The sequence below is a fragment of the Diceros bicornis genome, chromosome 8 (genome assembly GCF_020826845.1).
Source record: "Diceros bicornis minor isolate mBicDic1 chromosome 8, mDicBic1.mat.cur, whole genome shotgun sequence".
NCBI lineage: Eukaryota > Metazoa > Chordata > Mammalia > Perissodactyla > Rhinocerotidae > Diceros > Diceros bicornis.
This window is the reverse complement of record NC_080747.1, coordinates 62,439,171-62,465,706: the sequence shown is the minus strand read 5'-3', so window position 1 is coordinate 62,465,706 and position 26,536 is coordinate 62,439,171. Positions and strand designations below refer to the sequence as shown.

The window sequence follows — 26,536 nt, the reverse complement described above, 5'->3', positions numbered from 1 at the left end:
CTAGTAATGCCAAGTAGAAGCCATATTTAATTCTTGTAAAATGTGGGTGAGCTTGGTCTGGTGAGGATAGGAGTTAAGATAGGAATGGGAATAAAGAGCTATAGGGGCTTGAGCCACTTGCCAGAGTAACCTCCAAGGACACTTCTCTATTCTAGTTCTAATTTCTTTATTTTCTTCTGCCACTCTCAGGAACTGGCTTTTCTACTTCCCCTTCCACTATTGCTTCTAACCATGATTTCCCTCCTTGACTCCTTGCAGAAAAGAAAAACAGTCTTGTCTCTAAACCATACAGGTATCTTTTTTAACTTTTCTAATTTTTTTAAGTGCTGGCAAAAATGGAAAAATAAAATATTTTTAAGCTTCCTTTTGTGCAGTTTCCTCCTCCTCCTTCCTTCCTTTTTCCTGCACCTAAACTCTACTTTGAACTTGTCGTCTCATAATTCTCTTCTAATTTGCATCCCCTATCCTCCAGTTTAGGACAGAGTAGTCATTCAAGGGTGTTATACACCTATTGCTCCCCTTCTGTGTGCCCCCACAGCACTCTGTACTTTCCTTACGATAGCACACAACATTGTAATTTCCTGATGATTTGACTGTGAGTTCCCTCGGGGTAGAGTTCTGTCATTTTTGTTTACTGGTGTGTAATACACTCACAGTAAACATTCGTTAAATGAACACTGATTATCGTTTGTTTATAATTCATCCATGTTAGAGAAGTTTTTTAATATAATAATGGTACTTTCAAGTACACAATAATTTTGTTATATGAATTTGGGGGAAAAACTTGAAGACTGGTCAAAGTGACATGCACTTTCAGATACTCTCAATTTATTTTGCTAAAGTGCTTTTGATATATAAAGATAAAACCCTGCATCAAGCTGTTTATATAAAAATGGTTTTCATTAGAATTTTGGAACTCTAAGGGACCCTAAAGTCTGTCTAATTATGTGGTTTCCAAATACAGGATCTCGAACCACTGGGCTACTAGGCATATCAGAATCACCCAGGAGGCTTCTTCCAGAGATTCCGGGTCCACCCAGACCTACTGGGCTTGTGGTGGCAACTGTGGAAATGTGTATCTTAAAAAGCTTCATAATTTTATTAATGTGTGTTAAGTTTGGGAAACACTATAGTCTAACCACAGACACACAGAAAAAGTTCTCCTTCTAACATCTCTGATAAGTTATCCTCTGTTTTGAATACTTTGTCCATTCTACTGTGGAAAAGCTCTATTAATTATTGAAAGTACTTTCCTAAATTGAACCTGAAAACTGCTTCTTTCTAGTGGCCATTTACTGGTTCTCGTTCTGTCCACTGGAGCAGTAGAGAATAAATACATTTCTTATTTTAAATGATAGCCCTTTATTTACTTAAAGACAGGTGTTAAGCCCACAGGTATCTCTTTTCCTGTTTGAACATTGCTTGTTCTTTAACCATTTTTCATTTGACAGGATTTCCCTTTTAATATCCCCATTTTTCTTTCTCTAGACACACTCCTTTACTGTGTTTCTTGAATTGTGACATTTCAGTTGTGGTCATTAATCTAGCCCTAAATTTTTTTTGTTTTTTTGGCAGCAATGTCATATTGTTGGCTTATATCAAACTTGTTTTTAAAACCTTATTGTTTTTGTCTCTCTGCTTTTAAGTGAAGTTTCCTTTATACTGGGTGTACTTTTTTAGTTTTTAACTTAGGTGCAGTGTTTCATATTTAGCCTTATTAAATTTAAAATTGTTAATTCTGGCCCATTTTTCTAGCTTTAAAATAAAGTTATCTAAAATATTGACTGTTGTATTTGTACCATCTGTGGATTTGGTAAATAAATAAATCTGGTTTCCCCCGAGGTTGCTTTCTTCTTTTCTTTTCCTTAAACAGTTTCTTGAAGTATAATATACAGAAAAGTATACAGATCATAAGTGTACAACTCTAAATTTTCGCAAAGTAACACTTGTATAACCATCACATTACCCGCACCTCAGAAGCCCCTCTTGTAATTACTACCATCTGTCTCCACCCCACCAAGAAACCACTATCCTAATAGCACAGATTAGTTTTTCCTGGTTGTGAATTTCGTGTGTGTGTGTGTGTATGGGATCATAGAATATATACTGGTCTATTTTGCTCAGCATTTTTTAATGTAAGATTCATCCATGTTCCTTCATGTAGCCGTAATTAATTTATTCTCATTGCCATGTATTATTCCATTATATAAATTTATTCGTTCTACTGTTGATGGTCATTAGAGTCATTTTCTTCTGCATGTCTCTTGGTGAACATGTGTGCATTTCTGTAGAGGTGGAATTGCTAGAACCTAGAATACATGCGCACACTCGGGTTTAGTAGATAACACCAGTTGTATGTCCAAAGTCGTTTGGTACCATGTTTCTTTTTTACCCCTTCCAGCATAGTGTGCAAGTCTCAAGTTGCTCTATATCCTTGTCAACCCTTGGTATTGTCTGTCTTTTTCGTTTTAGTTATTCTGGTGAGTGTGTTATAGTATCCCATTGGGTTTTAATTTGCACTTCCTTGATCACTAATGAAGTTCAGTGGCTTTTCATGTGCTTATTGGCCATTAGATAGCCTTTTTTGGTGAAATATCTGGTCACATCTTTTACCTGGGTTTCTACTGAGTTGTCTTTTTTTGTTAATTGTTTTATAGGAGTTCTTTGTTTTGCAGGCTCTCTGTTACTGATATCTTCAACGCTACTTGGGTTAACTTTTGACAAATTGAAGTTCTTAATTTTTAATAACCAAATTTTTTCTTTTTTTTTTTTTTTTTTTAAAGAAGTGTTTGCCTAATCCAAGGTAATGAAGATATTCTCCTGCGTTTTTTTAATCATCTTTCACATTTAGATCTACATTCCAGATGAAATTTTTTTTTTTGGTATGGTATGAAGTAGGAGTCAAGAATAGTTTTTCTCCATGTAGATGATCAGTATCATTTATTAAAAAGACATTTTTTCGGGGCTGGCCTGGTGGCGCAGCGGTTAAATGTGCGCAGTCCACTGCGGTGGCCCGGGGTTCGCAGGTTTGGATCCCGGGCGCGCACCGATACACCGCTTGCTAAGCCGTGCTGTGGCGGCATCCCATATAAAGTAGAGGAGGATGAGCACGGATGTTAGCCCAGGGCCAATCTTCCTCAAGAAAAAAGGGGAGGATTGGCATTGGATGTTAGCTCAGGGCTAGTCCTCCTCACAAAAAAAAAAAACAAAAAACATTTTTTTCCCCACTGCCTTGCAATGTACTTTTGTTAAAAATCAAGTGACTACTGTATATGTGTAGATAGATATATTTGTGGGTCTGTTTCTTGCCTCTTTTCTCATCATTGGTCTGTTTGCTTCTCTTTAATACTGCACTGCCTTTAATTATAAGCGCATTATAATAGTCTTTGTTTGGTGGCATAAACTTTATTTTTTCCAAGATCGTCTTGGTTCTTCTTAGCTGTTCCATATATATTTTAAAATATACTTGTCAATTTTCAAAAAACTAAGAAATTGTGGGAGTTCTGGTTGTATTGAATATCTATGTCTATTTGGAGGAGAATTGATGTGTTTATAATATGAGTCTTCCAATCCATGAACATAGACTATTTCTCCAGTTTCTTTAAAGGTGCTTTTCAGTTTCTTTTAGTAATGTTTGGTAATTTAGGTTTATTCCTGGGTATTTGAGTCATGTTGAGGCTATTACAAATAGTATCACTTAAAATTTTTCATTTTTTTATGTACTTGTTTCTATGTGTTGGTATATAGAAATAAAATAGATTTTTATATATTGACCAAACTAAATTAGCTTACTAATGGTTTGCAGAGTCTTTTAGATTTTCCGTATATCGTACAGTCATGTCAACTATGAATAATCGTGGTTTTATTTCTTCCTTTTTAGTCCTTATACTTTTTATTTTTCTTGTTTTCTAGAAGTAGCTAGGACTTCCAGAACACTGCTGAAGTCTCAATTTGAGAGGAAAGATTTCAGTATTTCACCATTAAATATAACCTTTGCTATGTATTTCTTAGTCTTCATCAGATTAAGAAATTTCTTTCTCTGCCTTAGTTTGCTAAGAGATTTTTCATAAATAGGTATTGAACTTTTATACATCATTGGATTTTGTTAATAGTTTGCTTAGGATTTTTGCATCTGTGTTCATAGGTGAGATTGGTTTTGTAATGCTTTTGTCAGGTTTTCATGATAGAGTATGCTGGCTTTGTAAAATGAGTTGGGAAGTGTTCCTGCTTTTTTTTTTTTTTTAATGCTCTCAGTTTGTTTAGATTGATATTAGTTCTTAAATGTTGGAAGGTTTCACTGGGGAATCCACTGGAGCCTAGAGATTTATTTGTGAGAAAGTAGGTAATAATCCAATTTCTTTGGTAAATATGAGACTAATCAAGCCTTCATTTAAATCTTTTTTGAGTTTTGGTAAATTCTGTTTTTCAAGGAATTAATTTATTTCATCTAAATTTGTCAGATTATTTGTGTAAAGTTATTCATAATATCCTCTTATCTTTTTAACATCTAAAGGGTCCTTAGTGATGTTCCCTTTTTCATTTCTTAGTTGGTGATTTGTGCTTTTTCTTTCTTGATCAGTCTTTCTAGAGGTCTGTCATTTAGTCTTTTAGTTCTGTTGATTTTCCGTATTGTATGTTTTCTTTAAAGCATAGCTGTCCAACCATGTCTAATTTGTTATGAGATCACATATTGGGTTCTTAATTTTGGTTGTTATATTTTGCAGTTCTAGAGTTTCCTTTTGAATTTTTTTAATTTCTTTAGTGAAATTCTTCATCTTTTCATCTATCTTCCTTCTTTTCCTCTATTTTCTTGTATATTAAGTCCTTTTCTGATATCTTGAAGATCTAGGTGTTTTTGTTGCCCTCCCTCCCCCTCTTTTCCTCTTGGGTTTTGGTCACTTGGTTCTTTTGTCATGCCTGGGTAAGTTTTTATGGGATGCTGAGCATTATGAAAAATTGTACAGGCTCTAGATGTTATCTTTCTGCAGGAGAGTTCAGTCTCAGTCTTCCCTCTGGTGGGCAAACTGAGTAAGAGATTAATCACTTTAATCCAATGAGGGACTGTGCTGATTGGAGGCTGGTTTATGGTTAGATATGGCCTCATCTACCTCTTGTTTGCCCCAATTCCTAGAGTGTAGCCAAGGATTCCAGCTGAGAGCTTGGAGTGTTCACCAGGGCTCCTTATTCCTGAAGGGTGCTGAACTCTGCCTTGATTTCATTCTCACTTTTCGGAGGCTTTCTGCTTAGCTTCTTAGATCTCTGTCCTTCCCACCTTCAGAATTTCATTCAGAAAATGTATTAAGAGGAAAATCGGCTGAGTGTCACATTTAGATCTCTGACCCTCCCCCTGCCCACTAGGTTCTTGGCTCCTCCAGTCTCCAAATTTTGTCTCTAGCCTTGTAAGACTCCCCAAAGCGTGGTTGGTTTCTTTGCCCATACTCTCAGCCTCTTGCCATAACTCACAGGATGGGCAAATGCCCTGAAGGAAAAGCTACTGCAGAATGTTGACTCATCTCTTCTTGTTATCTCTTCTCCAGAATCTTGGCTCCTAAAGCAAGGCCTGGTTGTCCTAGCAGTTCTGATGCCTTTAAAACAGCTTTTTGTTGTTGTTAATAGCCTTTGTAGTTGTTCTCAGCTGTAATGTAGGTTTGCTGCTACCTACTCCATCACAGCCAAAAGCAGAAAGGTAATTAAAACAATATGTTGAACTTAATGGGTGTGACAAGAGATGCTGTGGGAGCACAGGAAGATACTTAGCCCAACTTGAGTTATCAGGAAAAGTGTCTGGTGAAGAGTGACCATTGAAATAGCTCTTGAAGGATAATAAGGCAGGTAAAAGAGAGAGGAGAGTGTGTTCCAACCAGAGGAAAGTATAAGCAAAGGAGCAGTGATGTGAAATAGCATGGCAGGAGCAAGGAAGAATCATAAATATAAGTACTATTCTACAGTATGAATTTTAAGGCAGAAAGTGATGGAAGGTGAGTGAGGCTGGAGAGGTAAGTCAAAGAGGGACTTGTATGCTATGCCTGGAAGATTGTAATCTTTTAGGTAATGGTGAACCTTTTAGAGTTGAAAGCTGGGAAGGATTTGTGTTTTAATGATCAGAATAGCAGTGGAATATAAAGCCCTGTGTTTTACCATGTTGAATCAATCCATTATACATTCTCTTTGGGATTAGTTCAACCAATTTCCTGAACCTTTTTAACCCTATTTGAGCAATCCGTGTAAGAGAAAACAGATCATTTAATCAGGAAATACTATCTGGGCTGGGCAGGCCTGCTTCCTTCCTTCCTCTCTCCTGAATGGGATTACTTAGGCACAGAACTCAATTTTTGTAAAGCTGTCCTGATAATATTACTGTGTAGTACATGTTTGAATTAATTTGAAAAGATGTTCATAGAATCAGTATCACTTCACTAAGAGTAAGCCTTCTCAAACTATTATCTTTTGTGTGTTTTTTTCTTTTTTGGTTATTGTTAGTTTTGGCTAGTGATGATAATACTAGCCATGCAAGAATGCTTTCTTGGCCCTATTCTCATTTAATATAAGGTATATTAAAGTCCAAAGATATTGTCATGATCTCTTTGATAACTAATTATAATTGGTTTTAAAGAATTATTTATATGTAATATTTTGTAAATTTGTTTCTTCTGGCATCCTTATAGCATCAGATACTTTTAGAGGTGGGAACGGACAAAACTAATATTTAAGTGCCTTTTGCATTATATGTTTGTGCTTTACAATAAGTTATATCGTTTAGTTATGATATGGAAATCTCTATATAACTGTGTTCTCTTGTATATTTATACGCTTAAAGCACATTATGTCCATCTTTTTTGGCACTTCTTGTAATTACATGCTTGTGTTATTTGTTTAATGTCAAACACCAAATAGTCACATTATGTAATGTAATCTGTCATTTAGGAATGTTTTTTCTCCTATACTCCCATTGTATCTCTGACCTGAAGGTAGAATTAATGGTATTCTTCTTCCTCATTGTTCCTCATAAAAGCCTCACCAGTTTCATCAGATTATATCACCTTCTACCTCTCCTTGTGTCAGTTTATTTCCTTGTCATTGATTTGTTTGGATGCCTTACTCAACATTACTTTTCTTATTTGTTTTGGCATTTTAGATAAAAGATCATCGTGGTAGAAATTTAGTTTCCCTTGAATGCTTAACTCTTTCCATCTAGAAGTTTTGTGACTGCTTTCACTTGGTTCCCAAGAACTTTAAGGGGCCCGCTAGTCCAGAACTAGATCTTAAAGTAGCACCTCAGGGCTCTATGGAAAATGGGATGTTGTAGAACCAATGACCATGCTCAGAGCTGCTTGACCCAGGCTAGCTGTAGGGCTGTGTCTGCTTCCTTGCAGCTTCCTAAAGAAGCCATAGCTGCAGACAGTAGTGTTTTGCTGCCTTTTTCAAACTCTTTTTGTGAGGGAGGAATCCACCTCCTGGCTTTAATAGCCTAACTCTAGTTTCCTCTGTCATGTTGGACAAAAAATCTCTACAGGACAGAAATTCTCCTGCTACTCTATGCACGCAGAACCTGTCAAGGCCACAACTTCAGTCCCATGAACTGCCTTATCCTTTTTGATTCATGGAATTGTATCACTGATTCTCTGAGTATGGTTTCTAGTTGTCTTTTCCACCCCCCTTGATTTTATTTGCAAATCTGAGGAGCTTAACAATAGGTTCTTGCCTCTAGGTTGACATTCCTATCCTTCAGAGTAAGTTCACAAGCTTAAAAAAACGTGGCTCTTGTCTTTGCCTCGCAAATGGTCACCCCTCCCTTCACTTTTTAACTTTTCAGATATAAGTTTTTTGCTGTCTCCTCTAAGAAGCTTTCACTCTACTCCCACACTGGGCATGGCGCCCTTCTAGTGTGCTCCCCTAGCACCCTGTGCATACCTGTTTTAATGCTTACCATAGTTAATTGACATTTTCTAATTGTTTGCCTCACCATGAGACTTTAAGTTTTGAAATTTAAATAGGGAGTTTTTTCATTCATCGTTGTATTCCTGTGACCTATCACATGATAGACACTTAATGTTTACTAATATGAACTGAATTAAATGTCTTGATTGTCAGATGTTTTCACGTTATCGTTCATAGTCTTAACACCAGCTTGGTGGTGAGATGTTGATATAAGAGGTTAAACCATCTTTATCTCATTTTCTTGTCAGTATTTCTTGTGCAGTATTCAAGGGCCAGTCAGTATTGACAAAAGGAATTGACCAGAAGGTAGATGTATGGCAGTTAACCTTCTAAAATACCAGTTACAGCTGAGTTTAGAGCTAGATGTATGTAAAAATTTATACATGTGATGAGTTGATTTGGCCAACACAAAGAAACACTGTACTTAGTTGTGCCAAAGCTGAAAAGTGACAGAGGAGTTGGAATAAAATGAGAGAAATTAGCCAGTGCAATGGCAGAGATGATAGTGAGCACCAAGTCATGTATTCCTCACAACACTAAAGAAAGCCAAGAGGAAGAAAAGAAATTCCAACTGAAATAACCTGTTTGAGGAGATACGTTGTCAAGATATACAGCCCTTTGTGCTTTAATAGCTCAATGCATCCCTCTGTGATATAGGAATTAATTCATGAAGTTGACCCCAAGTGATCAGGAAAAATGTTTAAGCTATGGTCTCTGTACTTTGTAAGAAATGAGACAAGTAATATATTTTTTAAGAGATTTCCATCAAAAATGGTTATGATGATAAAGACTGCAGTGCTTACTTGTCTGGAACTTATTGAAAATACTCTTTTCCGCTAATCACAGAGTCATTTCTGTACTTTGTTGTGTTTACCTGGCAGAAGTAGTACGGTTGTCCCTTGGTATCTGAGGGAGATTGTTTCCAGGACCCACACATGCTCAAGTCCCTTAGTCGACCCTCCATATTCTCCAGTTGCGGAACCCGCTGATAGGAAGAGCCGACTGTTCAAGGATCTGTTTCATTTATTAGTAGTAGATTAAGTAAGACTAGGTTTTTTTTTTTACGGTGCTTGCAAAACTGCACAAGAGTAAAGGTATCTAAATCATTATTGCTTTAAGTGTGTACCTTCTAAAACTTAAGCCTATATTCAGCTGTTAAAAAAATAATATGTAGGGGGCCAGCCCCAGTGGCCTAGTGGTTAAGTTCGGCATGCTCTGCTTCAGCGGCCCAGATTTGGTTCCTGGGAGCAGACCTACACTACTCTGTTAGCAGCCATGCTGTGCTGGTGGCCCATGTACTGAAAAAACAAAGATTGGCATGGATGTTAGCTCAGGGCATATCTTCTTCAGCAAAAAAATAAAATAAAAATAATGTTTAGGAAGATTAAAACAACAATGATGTTTTTGTGTTGTATAATAATCTCTTCAGTGGTAAGTTAGTTCAGGTTAATTTCTCCTTCGATATTCTTTCATCGTCTTTAAATGTGTAATTTGTCTGTTGCCCCTTGTATCTTTCCTTTATTCCTGTTGATTTTAGTTTTGTTTTTAATGGGCTATCATTCTGTTATCATAGTCATTTCTATTTCCTAAAATGGTTTAATGGCTATTTGCTGCCTTAGAAAAAACTTCACTATATTTTCTTATTCTCAAGAATTGGGAAAACTTAATTCTAAAATTACTATCAGTTAATTTTATGTTATGTAAACTTTAAAATGTTAGGTTGCCTGTACACCTCAATTTAATTTAAGTATAGATACATGGTGAGATGACAGTGAAGATTTTATTGAATAAATAAAAAGAGAATATTGGATATTGATATTAAATGCTATAACCAGTACATAATGTTTTATCTTCATTTATCTCGTTTCATAGATTTTGAATAAACTTAAAAACACTTTTTAGCATAATTCCATAGCATTTGCTAACCTTTTATAAGAGAGAATTCTAAACATATTCTTGCTGATAACTTGAAACTTTACTTGTTCTCTTTGTTTTTATTCTGTTTTTTAACTGTTCCCTTATAGAATGTTTCTCCATCCCAGAGAGATGAAGTGATTCAGTGGCTGGCCAAACTCAAGTACCAATTCAACCTTTACCCAGAAACATTTGCTCTGGCCAGCAGTCTTTTGGACAGGTTTTTAGCTACTGTAAAGGTAAATATTTTAGGATACACTTAGTCTCTTGTTTGAGGGTTTATATGCTAAACCAGGGGCTATTAGTAAACATTCTGTAAAGTGGAGAGGAGTGGAAAATCTTCCTGGAGGTGATATATGTACCTATAAGAAGACATGATGTCTTCTGCTATTGCTTTAAATTTTCAGAAATGTTTCTAATTCTGTAATTTTATTTTGCTACAAGTATTCATAACTTATATTTAACCTATGAAATTTTTGTTCTCTTGATTTTAATACAAACCATATAGCATTGGCAGAATGTTGTCATCTTTTAACACATTGGTGTACTAGATGTGGACAGTGAATCAGACTAGAAAAGTATAAGCCTATTGCATATTTTTCTCCATCACTACTTATTTATTGAATGTCCATATTGTGTGGTTTTCTGAACAGTATATAAATATTTTCTAGAGGCATTCATTTGGAGTACAAGATGAACCGAACTGTCATAAAATAATTTTGTGTTTTTGTTGAATGGCAGCATACAAATACACGAATAAGTTTTGTGTTGTCCCTATTGGTGTAATATATCATTGATTATATTATGTGAACTCAGTTACAGTAGGCCCTCAACAGATTTAAAGCAGAAAGTCAGCATTTTTTTAATGGTAAGGCATGAAAAAGTAGAAAAGCAATTCACTTCTTGTCATTTGTATGCCTGGGAATATGTAAACTGGGGGAACTATGAATTCAGTGCTAAGGGTACTATATTCTTTGTTATTAGGTATAAAAAATAGAAGCCAAAAAATTATGGAGTGGAAGGATTTGGATGGCCACTGAGTTACCTTCTTAGGTTTCAAACTTCTACTCTTAATTATAATGAAAGTAATTGCCTGAAATCTGGGTTATCTGAAATGCCTACTTTTATCTCAGCATGAAGTCTCCCCTCCCTCCTTTCTGTCCCCCTACTACAGCCAATCTCCCTATCACAGAGAAAGCTATGTTAAAGTTAGTGTCCTTTCTTGGGTTGTATATTCTTCAAAAATTAATAAACTTATTGTAGCTTCTGTCATAGAAAAGATTCTTACTAATCTTATTAAACATTTTAAACAAATTTGGGGAAGTTTCTGGAACAATTAGAGAATTTTGTCAAGTATAATCTCATTTTTTCATATTTCTTATTTAATGGGCTCTGTCATGTTATTAGCATCAGATACTCTTTACTTAGAGATGGTTAATCTATGTTGAAACAATTAATCTAAAATGTATTCATAGTATAAATAAAGGCACTTAAAGCAGACCATAAAAGGGCTACACAATGAATGGAGCTTCAAGCCTAGCCGTGCATAAGAAACTGCTATGAAGCTCTTTAAAAGTACGAACCTTGAGCCCTGTCCCAGACATACTGACTCTGAATCTCTAGTAGATGATATGTGTATGTCTTTATTTAAAGAAGCAAAAACAACTTGCACAGATGATTCTGATGTACATACAGGACTGAGGACTGCTGTTTGTTTGTTTTTTAAATTACACATTTGCTGTTGGGAGTCTTTTTATTACTAAATTTATTGTTGGTGCCCTTGATTTAGAGGTTGCATTGCCTACCTGAAATTGTTAACTATTGGGCTCTTTTCTTTGTAATGAACTCTGATTACCTCAGGGATGTAGGTTTGATATGTTGTATACACGGTGAAATAAGGGAACCTAGAAACTGTCTTAGCAAGAAGATCTGACTTCACTTCCTAGATTACTTGTGTGGTATCCCTTAACCTTGGAGACTGTTTTCTTATCTGTAAGAAGACAGCATAACAAACATAGTATTTATGGAAGTGCTTTCTAAACTATAATGTTCTGATTAACGTTATGATTATTTAAAAATATTGCTAGTATTGAACCAGCTTTAATTTCTCATATAGGCAGAGGATTGGAAGATTCCTAGACAGTGTGCCACTTATACAGAGGCAGTGGTCATTAGCATATTTATTTAAAAAGTTAATTAATCAAAGCTGTACCCTGGTCATCAGAAGGCCTCCCTAATTTTATGGGAGTACAGTATTTAAGTATAAAATAAATGTTGAGAGCCAGCCTTGGTGGCTTAGTGGTTAAGTTCGGCATGTTCCACTTTGGTGGCCTGGGTTCAGTTCCTGTACCAGACCTACACCACTCTTCTGTCAGTGGCCATGCTGTGGTAGTGGCTCACATACAAAAAAGGTGGGGGGGGCAGCCCCATGGTGTGGCGGTTAAGTGCGCGCGCTCCACTGCTGGCGGCCCAGGTTCGGATCGCGGGTACGCACCAAGGCACCACTTGTCAGGCCATGCTGTGGCGGCGTCCCACATAAAGTGGAGGAAGATGGGCACGGATGTTAGCTCAGGGCTGATCTTCCTCACAAAAAAAAAAAAAAAAAGGAGGAAGATTGGCAGCGGATGTTAGCTCAGTGTGAATCTTACTCAGCAAAAATAAACAAATGTTGAAACAAGTTTTCTTTGTGTTATATAACTTACCTCTGTGTCATTCAGCATAATTGGACTAAATTGTTTTGATGATTTAAAACAATTCTGATGCTGGGTTGGCAAACCCTTATTCTACCATTAGGGTAGAAAGTGGGCCTACCTTATTATAGATGAGGAAAACAGGCAAATTCGAGCCCTCTTACAGGTGTCAAACCCAAGAAGGGTTTTTTCCCCACTAATTGATTCTGTATGTATTTAGATGCCTTTCCTTCTTTTATCATGGAACTTGAGTATATGATGTTTTTGGTGGACACTTAATTAGAAAATTTCTCATCTAGCATCCTATAATTTTTTAAAGCATTTGAAATATATTAATAGCCTTCTTTTAATATTCTCTTCTTTCTCTTTTAATTGCCTAACACCTAGTACGTTAATCCTACTGATATGACAGATAAAGAGAATAAAACTAGCTTAAAAAATACACTCAAATATATTTTTAATTTTGGGAATTTATTAAATTAAAATTTTTTTCTAAAATAAACCTCTTTTCTGGATAGAAATTAACTTTGGCTAACTAGCATTGGTTGAACTTCAGCAATGGAATGATCTTAGTATTTCCATAGAATAAAAGTTAGCTCTAATCTTAGAAAGCAGTGGGTGGGAATCAGATTAATTGAATTCCACAGAATTGTGTACATACTTGTCTCAACTGCATATCTAGTTTTTTTAAAATAAAAGCTTAACTTTTTGAAGAATCACTGAAGTTGCTTTTTCCCTCTTCAAAATTTTAGGCCCACCCAAAATACTTGAGTTGTATTGCAATCAGCTGTTTTTTCCTAGCTGCCAAGACTGTTGAGGAGGATGAGGTAAATATTTTCCTTTAATGATTAATCATGTCTTTTTCTTGAAATTCTCTCCATTTATTAATTTTATTTCTGTTTACCAAAACAAAAGTTGAAAATCAGTTTATTTTTTTCTGTCCTTTCTTCCCTTCCCCATTCCCCATTCCCCTTTGCTTTATATAGAGAATTCCAGTACTGAAAGTGTTGGCAAGAGACAGTTTCTGTGGATGTTCTTCATCTGAAATTCTGAGGATGGAGAGAATTATTCTGGATAAGTTGAATTGGGATCTTCATACAGCCACACCATTGGATTTTCTTCACATTGTAAATATACCTGAAGTCTTCTAGTTTCTTATTTGAATATGTAGTCCTATTTCAGTAACTTGAAAAGTAGGTAGCCCATTTATTTTGTTCTGATTTTTAGGAAAAGGGAAATTATTGCATTTAGCCAAGGAAAAATTAGAAGTTAGGATATATGTCAAATCACTGAAGCTGAAATTGCAAAGTTAGAAATTGAATAATACCTGAGGAGGCTAAAACAATTTCTGTACGTAATTTACCTAGACATTTTAAGTAAAACTAGAATGATGTTCTTGTGATTTTTTTTTTTTTTTTTTTTTTCCCTTCAGTTTCATGCCATTGCAGTGTCAACTAGGCCTCAGTTACTTTTCAGTTTGCCCAAACTGAGCCCGTCTCAACATTTGTCAGTCCTTACCAAGCAACTACTTCACTGTATGGCCTGCAACCAACTTCTGCAATTCAAAGGATCCATGCTTGCTCTGGCCATGGTTAGTTTGGAAATGGAGAAACTCATTCCTGATTGGCTTCCTCTTACAATTGAATTGCTTCAGAAAGCACAGGTAGGTGTCAGTCTAATTTAATAGTGTTCATTTTAAGTTTATTTCTTACTGGGATGCATAGGGTTACCCGATGGTTATAAAATGAAGAGATGTTTCTAATCTTGTAATGGCAAACTGGTTTTTTTGTTTGTTTTTTTTTTGCTGGGAAAGATTTGCCCTGAGCTAACCTCTGTTGCCAATCTTCCTCTTTTTTTTTTTTCACTCCTCAAAGCCTCAATACATAGTTGTGTATTCTGGTTGTAAATCCTTCTAGTTCTTCTGCGTGAACTGCTGCCACAGTATGGCTACTGACAGATGAGTGGTGTGGTTCTGCGCCCGGGAACCGAACCCTGGGCTGCTAAAGCAGAGTGCGCTGGACTTGAACCATTAGGCCATCAGGACTGGCTCGGGAAACTGTTTTTAAGAGTAGACAAGAGTGTAAAGTAATATACAATTTAAATTTATGGGCTAGATGGTTTTTTTTCTGTTGTAAAGCTTAGGTAGTATTTTCTTGATTCTTTTCAACCCTTCTTGTAGACTACTTAAAATCTTTAAGAATCTTGGAAAATTAGTAAGATGTTCTTTAATATATTCTCCTTTAGTTTTGTATGAAGAACCTTCCTAGCTACATTTATAGGTTTCATTATAGTACTTCTATACTTCACTCTTTATAAAAAATAAGTCAAAAACATAAATTGCAAGAAGTTGCTTTTTAGACAAGCAAATAATTTATTGTCAGCTAGAAAGTGAAGTATTTGTACCAGACTTGGGCAAGTAGAAACTATCTTTCTGAATGGTTTTGTCCTGGTAGTTTGTATTATTGCCTAAGATTAGTCCATAACTTGTATCTGGAAATTGGTATAAACGTTATAGTTCAGTTAAATTTTTATTAACCATCTATATAAAATGTAAGGGTTTAGTGGAGAAAATTCTCATTAAAATGGAAAGTTAGTAATGGTGCTAGATGTTAGCAACTATTCATGTCACCAGATAGAACATACAAGTTTAGATCTGCTGCAAACTGTACTCCTCTGCCAACTGAGTCCGTAAAAGACTTATGAACCTACTTTCTCTTTATATGTCCGTTTATTCTCATTTGACAGTATTCTGATTTATTTTATTAGATTTTATTTAGAGAAAACACCTTTAAATTCTAAGGTTAAAAACATTTTGTTTTTAAACAAACTAAAAAGAAATAATTTTAGTAGAGCTGCAGTTATTGAACTAATAAAACTTATAAAAGAATAATCAAGAGAATAATACTTGAATTTGGTAAGATACTTGGAATTTTATAAGATCGTTATAATTGATGATCTTATAGATGTGAGCTGTAAAAGTTATCAGACATACAAGAAGTACCTCGGTGCTACCTCTCAGCTCTGAGAATTTGAGACCCTGGTTTGTGAGCGGAGAAGGGCTGAGAGTCTTTTATTTAAAAGATGAAGATCAGAGCAATATATCAGCTAGAGCCCCATCCCTCTTCTGTGTGCTTTGTTCCACTGTTTTTAGCATGGCTCAGCTTGTTCTATATCCCCGGGACATAGGATGTTAGTGTAACACAGGCTGTTTCTCCTTTACAAGGGAGATATGTTCTTTTAATAGCATATCTTAGATGATGAAATAATTGAGAAGTGTTTTGTTTCCATTGAAGTAAATGTTATAATGAAAATAAATCCTAGAAGATGGTTGCTATTCAATGAGAACTTTTAGAAACTATCATAAACCACCCAACTTTGCCCAAAGAGAGTGTTAGAAAGTCAAGTCAAACTATTAATCATTTACATTGGACTGTGGAAGTGGGCGAAGGGACATTAATAGAAAATCTTCTACATTATATTTTTTATTTTTTTATTGGAACAAATGACATATCTCTAAATGCCTCCTGACTTGGTCTGTGTGCCTATTCCCAAGCTAGTACAGAGAAAATTTGCTTTATGAAGTCTTACTGTCACAGAGAAAGGACAGACTGTGAAGCATAAATAATAAGAATGTTGTAAATAGCATGTGTATTCCCTAGCTTTGAGGGGTTGTTATCTCTTGAAAAATACTGGAGAATTTGCTTATTCTCTTTCATAAGTCTTCATGTGCTAGAATAAGAAAGTGTTCACTGAAACTTGTTTTCCTCTCTTTACTGGAGCATTATAAACTTGGAATTTGAAAGAATCTTCTTGGAGATCATTTTGTTCAACTCCTTTATTTTATAGCTGCAGTGCAGTGAACTTGGGACTTTCTCAGAGACTCAGGACTACTTAGTAGTACAGAAGACTAAAAAGAACCAGTGCTTTTTCCATACCACACAAACCTTAAAGATTCCAGTCTAGTGGTTTTCAAAGTTTCCTTTAGGACTGGAACCCTTCTCTTGTATACATATAATCCCAGAATACAAAGTAGAAAAGTATTACTTTGTAATATGTGTTTGGGCAGAGACCTATTATTGGGTATGCAGTCCTACTTAACATGGCCTCTTCCCTTCCACAAGCTGTTTGGACATAGTTTTAAAACCACTGTTTCATTATATACATATATAAATAGTTATATTCCACAAATATTGATTGAGAAATTTATGATCTAGGCACTGAAGATACAGTGATTCTAAAAATAAAAAAGTCTCTGTCCCATGTAGTATTCAAATTATAATGGGGAAGATAGTTAAAAACAGGTCATAAAACTTGAGAGACTTAGGGACTTGGTCTTAGCAGTTCTCTAAAACCAACTGGGACTGGTGGCCAACCGTTGTGGCCCAAACCTGGGTGGCTCCTGATTCTTCAAGACTCAGTTGTCTTTGCTAAATTTACTTGTGTTCAGGTAGGAACACCAGGGCTAATATCTCTGTATTAGGCCTGAGATGAGGCCATAGAATACCAGATATTCCTCCTGGAGTTCTAGTTCTAGTTCTAAAAAATTCTTGCATCAGTTTGGTGAGATCATGCCAGAATTACTTCTGACATGTTTCCCAGTGTCCTGGTTTGAGAGGACTGCCAATGGTCCATCACAGACATCTCATGCTGTGAGGGGGCCACCATCACTAGCTCTGCCTAAGTTCCTTCTGGACTTCAGACAAAGTACAGTGAGTGTTCCCTGTTTGAAAGACAGGCTTCCTCTTGTCCCTCCTAGTTCCCCCTCTGCCTCTCTTAGCTCTTGTGCTATCTGTTGGTCATCATTCTGGGTGGCTAAACTTGTTTCTTACTCCTCTCATGGCTCTACTTCTGTGGGTATACTCCTGTTCTCCTCTTTTTGACTGATGTGGTCCACCTTGATAATTGCAGGATTTTAACTCTACCCAGATTAGTGTGGTGATCTCCCTAGTCCCTAGCCAGGCAGTAGTCAAAGCAGATGTTGCCTGCTATGGTGTAGTTTAAAATTAGAGAGTTAATGAAGCAGACCATCGGAGCCACCAGGGTCTCCCAGTTCTTCTCAGAGGTGCCTAAGACTAGACTACTGCAGTAGGTATTTTCAGTGCTTTGTGCTATCCACCAATCCTGGGTCCATTTGAACCTATCATGTATATGTTATGCTATTCTGCTTTCCCTTCCCATCAGTAACCTACTTGCTATTTGCTCTGTGACTTTTCAATGGTGTGCGCCCCACCTTCCTTGGTGAGCTATAGTTGTGTTTGTTTTTCTAGCAAGGGGTACTTACAAATGGTTACCATATTTGAATTTGGGGAGATAGTCATGAAAAATGACAATAAATATTCCCTTCACACCCTGCAATTAGAAAAAGCTCATTTTAAACTTTTTATAACAGTTTCATTAGAGGACTTGTCTGATGTCTAAAGATGTAGTAATTCCAATGTATGTGCTTGTTTTGTTTCCTCCACTGGATCTCAACAAGGGGTCATATTATTTTGTTTTCTTAGAACAAATTCAGGTTGTAGTAGATTAGAAGGAATTTATTTTGATAGGTTATTTTGGACAGAGGACTTATTTGGGTAGAAGTAGAGTTCACATAGATGGTATTGGTTTTAATACTCTCCAGTGTCTTTCTAGCTCTGTCATTTTCTGCCAGTCCTCACCTCTAAAATATAATTCCTTATTTACTTTTTTTACAGAGAAAGATTATAGTGACATTAACGGTCTTCCTTTTACTTGAAATACATGTCTTTTTTCAAGATTCTGCTGTGGTATTAATGCTCAATGACCAAGGCATTAGAATATTTGTGGTACTTTTAGTTTTCTAGGCCACTCAATATCATTCATTTGCTAAAGAACAGTCATTAAGCTAGGTACTTTTTAGAAGTAATTTTACACTATAGCCTTCTTTTCACATCCCAATTTCTGTCTTTCATTTTTATTACATCTCTTTTGTAGGCTTCTTGAAGTGTTGGCTAGGATACCAATTGCCTTAAAGAACTTTTAAGCCCCATCTCTTCCACGTGCTTTGTTCCACTGTTCTTAGCATGGCTCAGTTTGTTCTGCATCCCTGGGACATGATGAGCCCTAGCCTAAAGTTGTAAGCTTGATAATTGGGGTCTATCTTAAGTATTAGGTAATTCTTTTAAGGGAGGAAAAGAAATTCTAATACTAGTTAATAGTATCTTACCCATAGAGTGTTATCTAGTGCCTTTCAAACTAGGGAGAAAATTAGTGAACCAAATTGGTAGTTGGTAAAATGATAAAAATTAAAAACAGTAATTTTCATGTATTGTTTCTGATAATTTCAGGGATTTTTACATTTGTACTACATGATGACTAACACCAGTCTTTCATCCATTTTTCCACTGATACTTTCCTGGGTAACAAGTAATGAATATATTTAGAGATAAAATTAATTTCGTGACCAAATATGTTCCTGCAGAACATGCTATTTTCCTTTATTTTCTCTGTGGTATTGCGAACAGTCATGCTGTGTGCTGTAGGTTATATAGGTATGAATAAGACTTGGTTAAGAAATGTCAAAAAATACTTATGAAATACACAAGACTGAAAAGTGATCCCTGATAGTTAAATAGTCAAGGTAGGCTTCCTGGAGGTGGTGGCAGTTAGCCAGACCTGGACGGAATAGGTAATACAGTTTCAGCAGGTAGAAATAGGGATGAGCAAGGGTAAAGTAAGAAAGGGCAAGACTTGTGCGGAATAGAGAGCAGGCCTGTGTGGCAGGAATGTAGAGCACAAATTGAGATATGCTAGGGAAAAAGGCTGGAAAAGAAGGTTGGGGTCAGATTGTGGACAGCCTTATTAATACCAAGCTAAAGAGATTAGCTTATTTCTCGTAGGCATTGGGGTGCTGCTAAAAAAATTGGAATAGGGGAGAAATGTATGTTGCTAGAGGAAGATTATTTTGACTAGAGCAATAATTCCAGGGAAAGGAGGGCAGAGAGACTAATTACTCTTTACCACAGGTAAAATTTTGAAGGCCTTCCATGTACAGTCATTGTGCTAGAAACTTAGGGAATAAAAATAAGTATGACACAAAGCTTACCTCTTGGATCTTGTGGTCTATAATGGAAAAGCTTAAATGGTTAGATTATTTTAATGTAATGTGGTAAATATGATGACAGGTTGATATGGAAACAGATGACACTGAAATTTGAGTGTGTAAGGGGCTGGAGGGGAGTCAATGGTGGCTTCAGAAAGAATTGATACCTGAACTATCTGAAGGATAAGAAGGAATTATTGAAACCCCCAAATTAAACAAAAACATTTCTTCCTAGTGTTGTCAAGCCTGCTATTTTTCTATAAAGATACAACTTCTCAGAAGTTCTCATTTACTGTTTTAAAAACAAAATACTTAAATTGTTCTAAATTCTTAGCCAGATAGCCTTCCTCATCCCTTATTTAATTTTTTTTTGTCTCTGCCTTCTTCCTTAAATGCTTAATGAATTTCGTGTTTATCTGTACTTCGGTCTTCACTGAAGAGATTAGAAGAGGCAAAGAGGGTGGTGTAAAGGGCCTTCTAGACAGAGGGAATAGACTGAACAAAAGCAGATGTTGGATGTATAGCAGTGTACAAAAGAGAATAGTTTCTGCTTTCATGAAGATGTCCAGCATACAGCTGCAAATACAAATTCAAAATTCCAAAGAGATTTATATTAGAAATATAGATTTGGACATAATTCCTAAGAAAATGATGGGTAGACTGGAGGAGTAGATGAGTTGGACAATGTGAGGAGGAAAATGTGAGGAGAGAAAAGAAAGCTGGGAGGACAGAGGGCACAGGGCGGAAAAGTGGCCAGCAAAGATGACAGAGCAGCCTATGTTAATTCAATTATCACCTTTGTGGTTTTCTTTCCTCCGGCCCAGATGGATAGCTCCCAGTTGATCCACTGTCGGGAGCTTGTGGCACATCACCTTTCTACTCTACAGTCTTCCCTGCCTCTAAATTCCGTTTATGTCTACCGGCCCCTCAAGCACACCCTGGTGACCTGTGACAAAGGAGTGTTCAGATTACATCCCTCCTCTGTCCCAGGCCCAGATTTCTCCAAGGACAACAGCAAACCAGAAGTGCCAGTCAGAGGTACAGCAGCCTTCTGCCATCATCTCCCAGCTGCCAGTGGGTGCAAGCATACCTCTGCTAAACGCAAAGTAGAGGAAATGGAAGTGGATGACTTCTATGATGGAATCAAACGGCTCTATAACGAAGATAATGCTTCTGAAAATGTGGGTCCTGTGTGTGGCACTGATTTATCAAGGCAAGAGGGCCATGCTTCCCCTTGTCCACCTTTGCAGCCTGTTTCTGTCATGTAGCTTCAGGTGTTGAACTTCAAGTGCAAATTAAGGTCGACTACTCTGGGAATGGGAACGTGGAAAACTAGGAAAGGCTATATAAATGTGTATACCTTTTCAGGCTGATTTGAAGTGAGCCATAAAAACAAAAAAAAACCCGTTTCCTTGTGTGGCTAATTATAATTCAGCATTATTTAAGCACTTAAAGACCAAAAAAAGTGTGAAATTCAAAAGATCCCCAATTTTTTTTGACATACTTTCTTTGTAGTGTTGGTCAGTTCCACTTTTTTCTCTGCTAAAGTGTAGATTGCCCCCGTGTCAAAAATTCACATTTGATATTTTTAAAAGTTTCAAAGTTCATAGCTAGCAAACCCTGTCCCCAACGTCCTGATTTAACTTGCCTCTTGCTTTTGCTTGCTTCTTCATTGAATACTTAATGAATTTTATGCATGTTGATCTATAGCCTGATTTCCACTGATTAGGAAACCCTCAAAATTATTTTTTAGCAATTTAGTGAACAGATTATTTCATTGTGACAGCCATGTTTAATCTATAATTCAAATCCTAATTAATCTGAAAACGGTACTTGAAAATTGCCCCATATGAATCAGAGGTATTAATAGAAAAAGGACTCACATTACCACGTTGATTGTTGTGTTAGTCTCATTTCAAGTTCTAGAGTTTGGAAACAAAATTGTTTTCATTTTTGTTTATCTTAAAGTGAAGCTTAAAAGTGGCATGTAATTAGGACACTGACAGATTTGTTGAAAGCATCTTTGACAGTTGTATAAAAGAATTTGTGTAAAGTTAATATGTCCAAGTGCTCACCAAAGAAACATGTAACAACTAAAATGACATTTTTTTTTTTGTAACTGATCAGTTTTCACTCATATATAATCAGTAGGAGAGACTGTGTAGATGTTGGAGCAGCTCTATGATTGGAGTCTGTAACATGTAATTGAATTCAGTACCCTAGTTTTATGTTAAGCTATTAGGATTTTCTCGGTAAAAGTTATTCCCCCTGCCTCCCAGCTTACCTATATTTCTCTTAATGACTTCTGGATCCTGAGCTCCCTGTGCAGTTTGAAGAAGGTATCGCAGGTCAGAACCATGTACTGATGATAAAAGCCTCTGGTAGCAATAAAAGTTGTCCTTAACCTTTGTATCTCAACTTTTTTCTGCTTGTGAAGAGGTGCAAATTCCTGATTGCTTAGGCACTGCTATTTCAACTATAGAAAACAGTAAAAATCCTAAGACTATGCTTATGGAAAATAGAACACAAAGTAAAGGGGATTTAAATGTGACTGAGGGATGTAGGTTTTTTACATAAGAATTTTTCCTTTATGTTATTTTCTCACTGGAGGACTATGGACCTTCCAAATAGTAAATTCTCATCTTAATGGAACTGTCTGTGAGGGCAGGCACAGACCCATATCTAGATAATGTGTCATTTTTAACCCACTGATTTTGTTCTGTTTAGCAGATCAAGAGTATTCTCAGGTCAACATCTGACTTTTTTGAAATTCTTGTGGTAGGGTTGGCTACCTGCCTACTTATGATCTTATAAACTAATCATGAGAAACTTTTACTTACATGTAAGTGCAGGGAGTGGGAGGGAAGATTAAAAAAATGAACTATTTTTGGATAAAGATAGTAAGACACTGGCTTTGCAGATACACATAAAAAAATCCCACTTATCCTAATTGTCATCCAGTTCTGGTTTTTTTTTTTTTGTGAGGAAGATCAGCCCTGAGCTAACATCCGTGCTAACCCTCCTCTTTTTGCTGAGGAAGACCAGCTCTGAGCTAACATCTATTGCCAGTCTTCCTTTTTTTTTTTTTCCACCCAAAGCCCCAGTAGATAGTTGTATGTCATAGTTGCACATCCTTCTAGTTGCTGTATGTGGGATGCGGCCTCAGCATGGCTGGAGAAGCGGTGCGTCGGTGCGTGCCCGGGATCCGAACCTAGCCTGCCAGCAGCGGAGTGCGTGCACTTAACCACTGAGCCACCCAGCCGGCCCTAGTTCTGTTTCTTAATTCTCCTGAATTGTGGGAAGCTCCAAGAAGGCTACAACTACATGTTCATCATTTCTGTAAAATAAATGGCACTCAGTCGCCCCACCTCTACTTAACAGATAAGGAACATTTTTGTTATATAGAAAGCAAGTGATAAAATTGAGTCTAGGGTCAGAATATTTCATTTGTAGTACAGTAGCTACAGCTTGAACAGAATTACAGGACAAGAAGATTTTAGTTACTTGATCTTGAGGTTTTTCTAGTCTTAGCAAAAATTGATGGTAAATCAGTTTGGAACATAGTATTTTCATGGAAAACTGAATTGGCATGGTTGGGCTGCTAGCTCTCAGGCCTCAAAACTTTTATTTAACCCATAGTTCAATTAAATGATAGTACTTTGGAGACCAGACCCTCCTGAGCAAGCTGTGTGTCTGCCACTGTCCAGAGACCTGAGCTATGATGGGCTCTTGGAGAACTTTGGCTCTGAGGGGACTGAACTCCTGGATTGAGACAGAAAAAGCACGATATTCTTGAACAGTTGGAATTTTTCATTAAGAAATATTCCTGCTGTTAAATTAGATCTTGTTTTACCTGAAACTGTTTGCATTAGCTTGTCCTAAGTTACTTGTCTTAAATCTTGGCATCACATCACAAACTATTCTCTTCTAAGATTTGGAAACTTGAGCTTCATGGATCATAATTCTGTGGTGCCTCCTGGTGGTCAGAAAACCTATGGTTCCATGAAGCCTCCGTAGAGGCAAGGAAGTAAACTGCATGGGCATAAATTAGTTATTCTCTAATCCTGCATTCAACAGAAAAAGTGCAAGTACATGCTCTAGCTCTTGAAGATCAGACTGGGAGAAGCTAAATGTTTACTTCACTCGGCAAGATTGGTATAAAGTTGCAATCTGGAGAACTGAATGTTTTTTCTCCGAAAGATGTCTTATATTAGCGTGGAGGGGGAAGGGAGGGCTAGGAGGGGGGAGTCCTCCCCAAAATCAGATATAACCAATTTGTCAGAAATGTTCCTGACACTGTGCCTTTGGTTCTGAAGGAAACTGGAATGTAGCTCTTCACTCACCCAAGCTGATGAGAATCTGAGCCTACATTCCCAGTTTTGAGGGAATTAAGACATTAGTGTCTGCCCCCCAAGAGGTATTATTCCTTTTCTCCTCTGTTAGAACCAACACCTGTGTGTGTCCTCTGTACTCTTTACATACTTGGATTTTCAAGCTTTCTAATTAACTCATTCTGGAGTTCCTGAAACAAGAAAGTAAGTTGTGCTTGAGCATTACTGCCCAGAGCAGCACAGTGGCCTTTCACTTAAAGTGTGATTCAGCCATTGATGCTCAGCCAACATGGTGGGGAACTTGTTACTTCATCTTAAGGTAGTTTGTACATTTTCAAATGAGAAGAGAAGATACTGTGCCAGATGTTCTCACAATCATCCAGGGAGAGAGCATCCCTGGTGTTCTGGGGTAGAAAGATGACAGTCATCTGCAAAGCAAAAGGTTTTGTGTAGAAACATAAATACAGTGAAAATTATGTACTTATAATACCCAGCACTGTTTGTTTACCCATAAGCTGGGCCAATGATAGGCAAAAAACATAACTAACACAACTAAAAAGGAAGTTTCATTTGATAGGTACAGTTGATGGGAAAAATAAGTTTGGCTAAGCATATTGGGAAGAGGACCTAACTTTATCTGCCCCAGCTCAGTGCATACTGATTAAGATGGGATCTCTCCTTTATATACATGCTGTGCCAATCTCAAGTAGACCATCTAGGCTTAGACTACACTTGTAGCAATAAGGCAGTCTGCATCTGAAATCAAGTAATATTTTTTATAGATCGAATGAAAAACCCTGTTACCAATGGAAATAGGTTCAGATGGCTCAATTCTTGCTTTTCCATAATCTAGCTAGGGATAAGCAAATAATTGTTCTTATTGATGATAATTAGCACTGGGATGGTTTCATATCTCTTTCTTAGTTGGTCAGCCAGGAGAACTTGAGAATCTACTAGTTTTATCACCGTTTAAGAAAAAGGAACCACCTGAAGTAAAATGCCAAGTCAATGGAGAGATAGATGGCAGTGCACTTGACCAGTGGTGTCCATGATCAGCTTTCCCTGGGTAACTGAACAGAAGCCAACCTACTTACAATAGCCTGTTCCTCCACCCCTTCCCATTAAGATGATTGCTCTTACACTTCCTATAACCTAAGGACTAAAAAGGGACCAAAAAAAAGGAAATAGCAATAGTACACTACACATTTCCCTACTTAAAATAGTACTGCCTAATTTGATGTTTAAATATTGCATAAAAGATGTCTTGACAACTTGATGCAAAATTTGTTTTTAAAATGACTGATAGGGTAGTCGAAGTTGATGTTAAAATATTAAAAATAATTTAAAAATAAATCCTGTTAGTGTCCTTAGTCATTACCATGGTTGCACACAATAGGATACTTGTGTTGAACTTACAAAACTCATGATATGTCATGCTCTGGCATCAGTTAAGGAGTTGGTACCTACCCATCAACCCCCCCAAACACTGGTCACATCACTAGCAGATCTTTATTCTTACAGGTTATAGTGTAGTATGGAAGGGATGGCTCTTAACTCTTATAATTTTTTTGTTGTTGTGAGGAAGATCAGCCCTGAGCTAACATCCATGCTAACCCTCCTCTCTTTGCTGAGGAAGACCAGCTCTGAGCTAACATCTATTGCCAGTCTTCCTCCTTTTTTTTTTTCCCCCCAAAGCCCCAGTAGATAGTTGTATGTCATAGTTGCACATCCTTCTAGTTGCTGTATGTGGGATGCGGCCTTAGCATGGCCGGAGAAGCGGTGCATGGGTGCGCGCCTGGGATCCAAACCCGGGCCGCCAGTAGCAGAGCGTACGCACTTAACTGCTAAGCCACGGGGCCGGCCCCTTAACTCTTATATTTTGATCATTTAGTGGCTCAGATGAATCTGACTTGATTGCATTTAATAATAGTGTCTTTCTAAGTAAAGAAAGCCTCTTGTCAGCATGCTTATCCAATTGCTCTAACCTCTTTCCTAGAATCAAATGATTCAAGAGGCAAGGACTGTTGCTTCATCATTTCACCTTTCAACAGAAGCATATGTTACCATTCTTAAATAGAGGGGATCACTCCTAAGGATCTTCACCAAATGCAACTCATGTCACCAATAGTGTTTTTATGATCTTACCCACTATCGGGCTGGAAAATGATGGAAAAAGCAGACTATAGACAAGTAATGAAATTTAAAAGGTAACTTAAAATGCATGTTCATGCTCTAAAATAGAAATGAGTTTGAAAATTGTCCCTTGACTATGAAAACTGCCCCTAAGAGGTGACTGCTAATAAATTAATCTAGACCATCACAAACAAGTCAGCATTAGAAATCACAGACTCGGCTAGCAGAAGTGTGTGTGTATGTGGGTGTATTTTAAGTTATTTCCAGCAGATTTTTTTGCAGACATAGTGGAGAAAGCCACCTGGGTAACTGAGAAGACAATGTGAATCAGAACCATTGTCAATGATGCTGTTGTCTGGGACAGGATATGTACTTGTTTGGGGTTTGTTTCCCATGGTCCAGGATATAAAAACTCTGGACGTAAGGTAAAGCAGAGTTTCACAAGAAATAAAAAGGCAGGGATGGGCCAG

At 36.9% G+C, this 26,536-nt stretch overlaps 1 protein-coding gene across 5 annotated transcripts in view; it reads left to right on the top strand.

Moving 5' to 3' along the window:
- Positions 1–22,006, top strand: part of CCNI (cyclin I) — a 31,357-nt gene extending 9,351 nt beyond the window's left edge. For 4 of the 5 annotated variants that reach the window (XM_058547318.1, XM_058547314.1, XM_058547315.1 and 1 more), the window contains 5 exons: positions 9,963–10,091; positions 13,295–13,369; positions 13,529–13,669; positions 13,975–14,205; positions 20,427–22,006. In XM_058547318.1, coding sequence (XP_058403301.1) covers positions 9,963–10,091; positions 13,295–13,369; positions 13,529–13,669; positions 13,975–14,205; positions 20,427–20,870 — 1,020 coding nt within the window. In that variant the 3' untranslated portion in view covers positions 20,871–22,006. The remainder of the gene's footprint in view (positions 1–9,962; positions 10,092–13,294; positions 13,370–13,528; positions 13,670–13,974; positions 14,206–20,426) is intronic. The other variant, XM_058547317.1, reaches the window with a different exon arrangement.
- Positions 22,007–26,536: the final 4,530 nt, after the last annotated feature.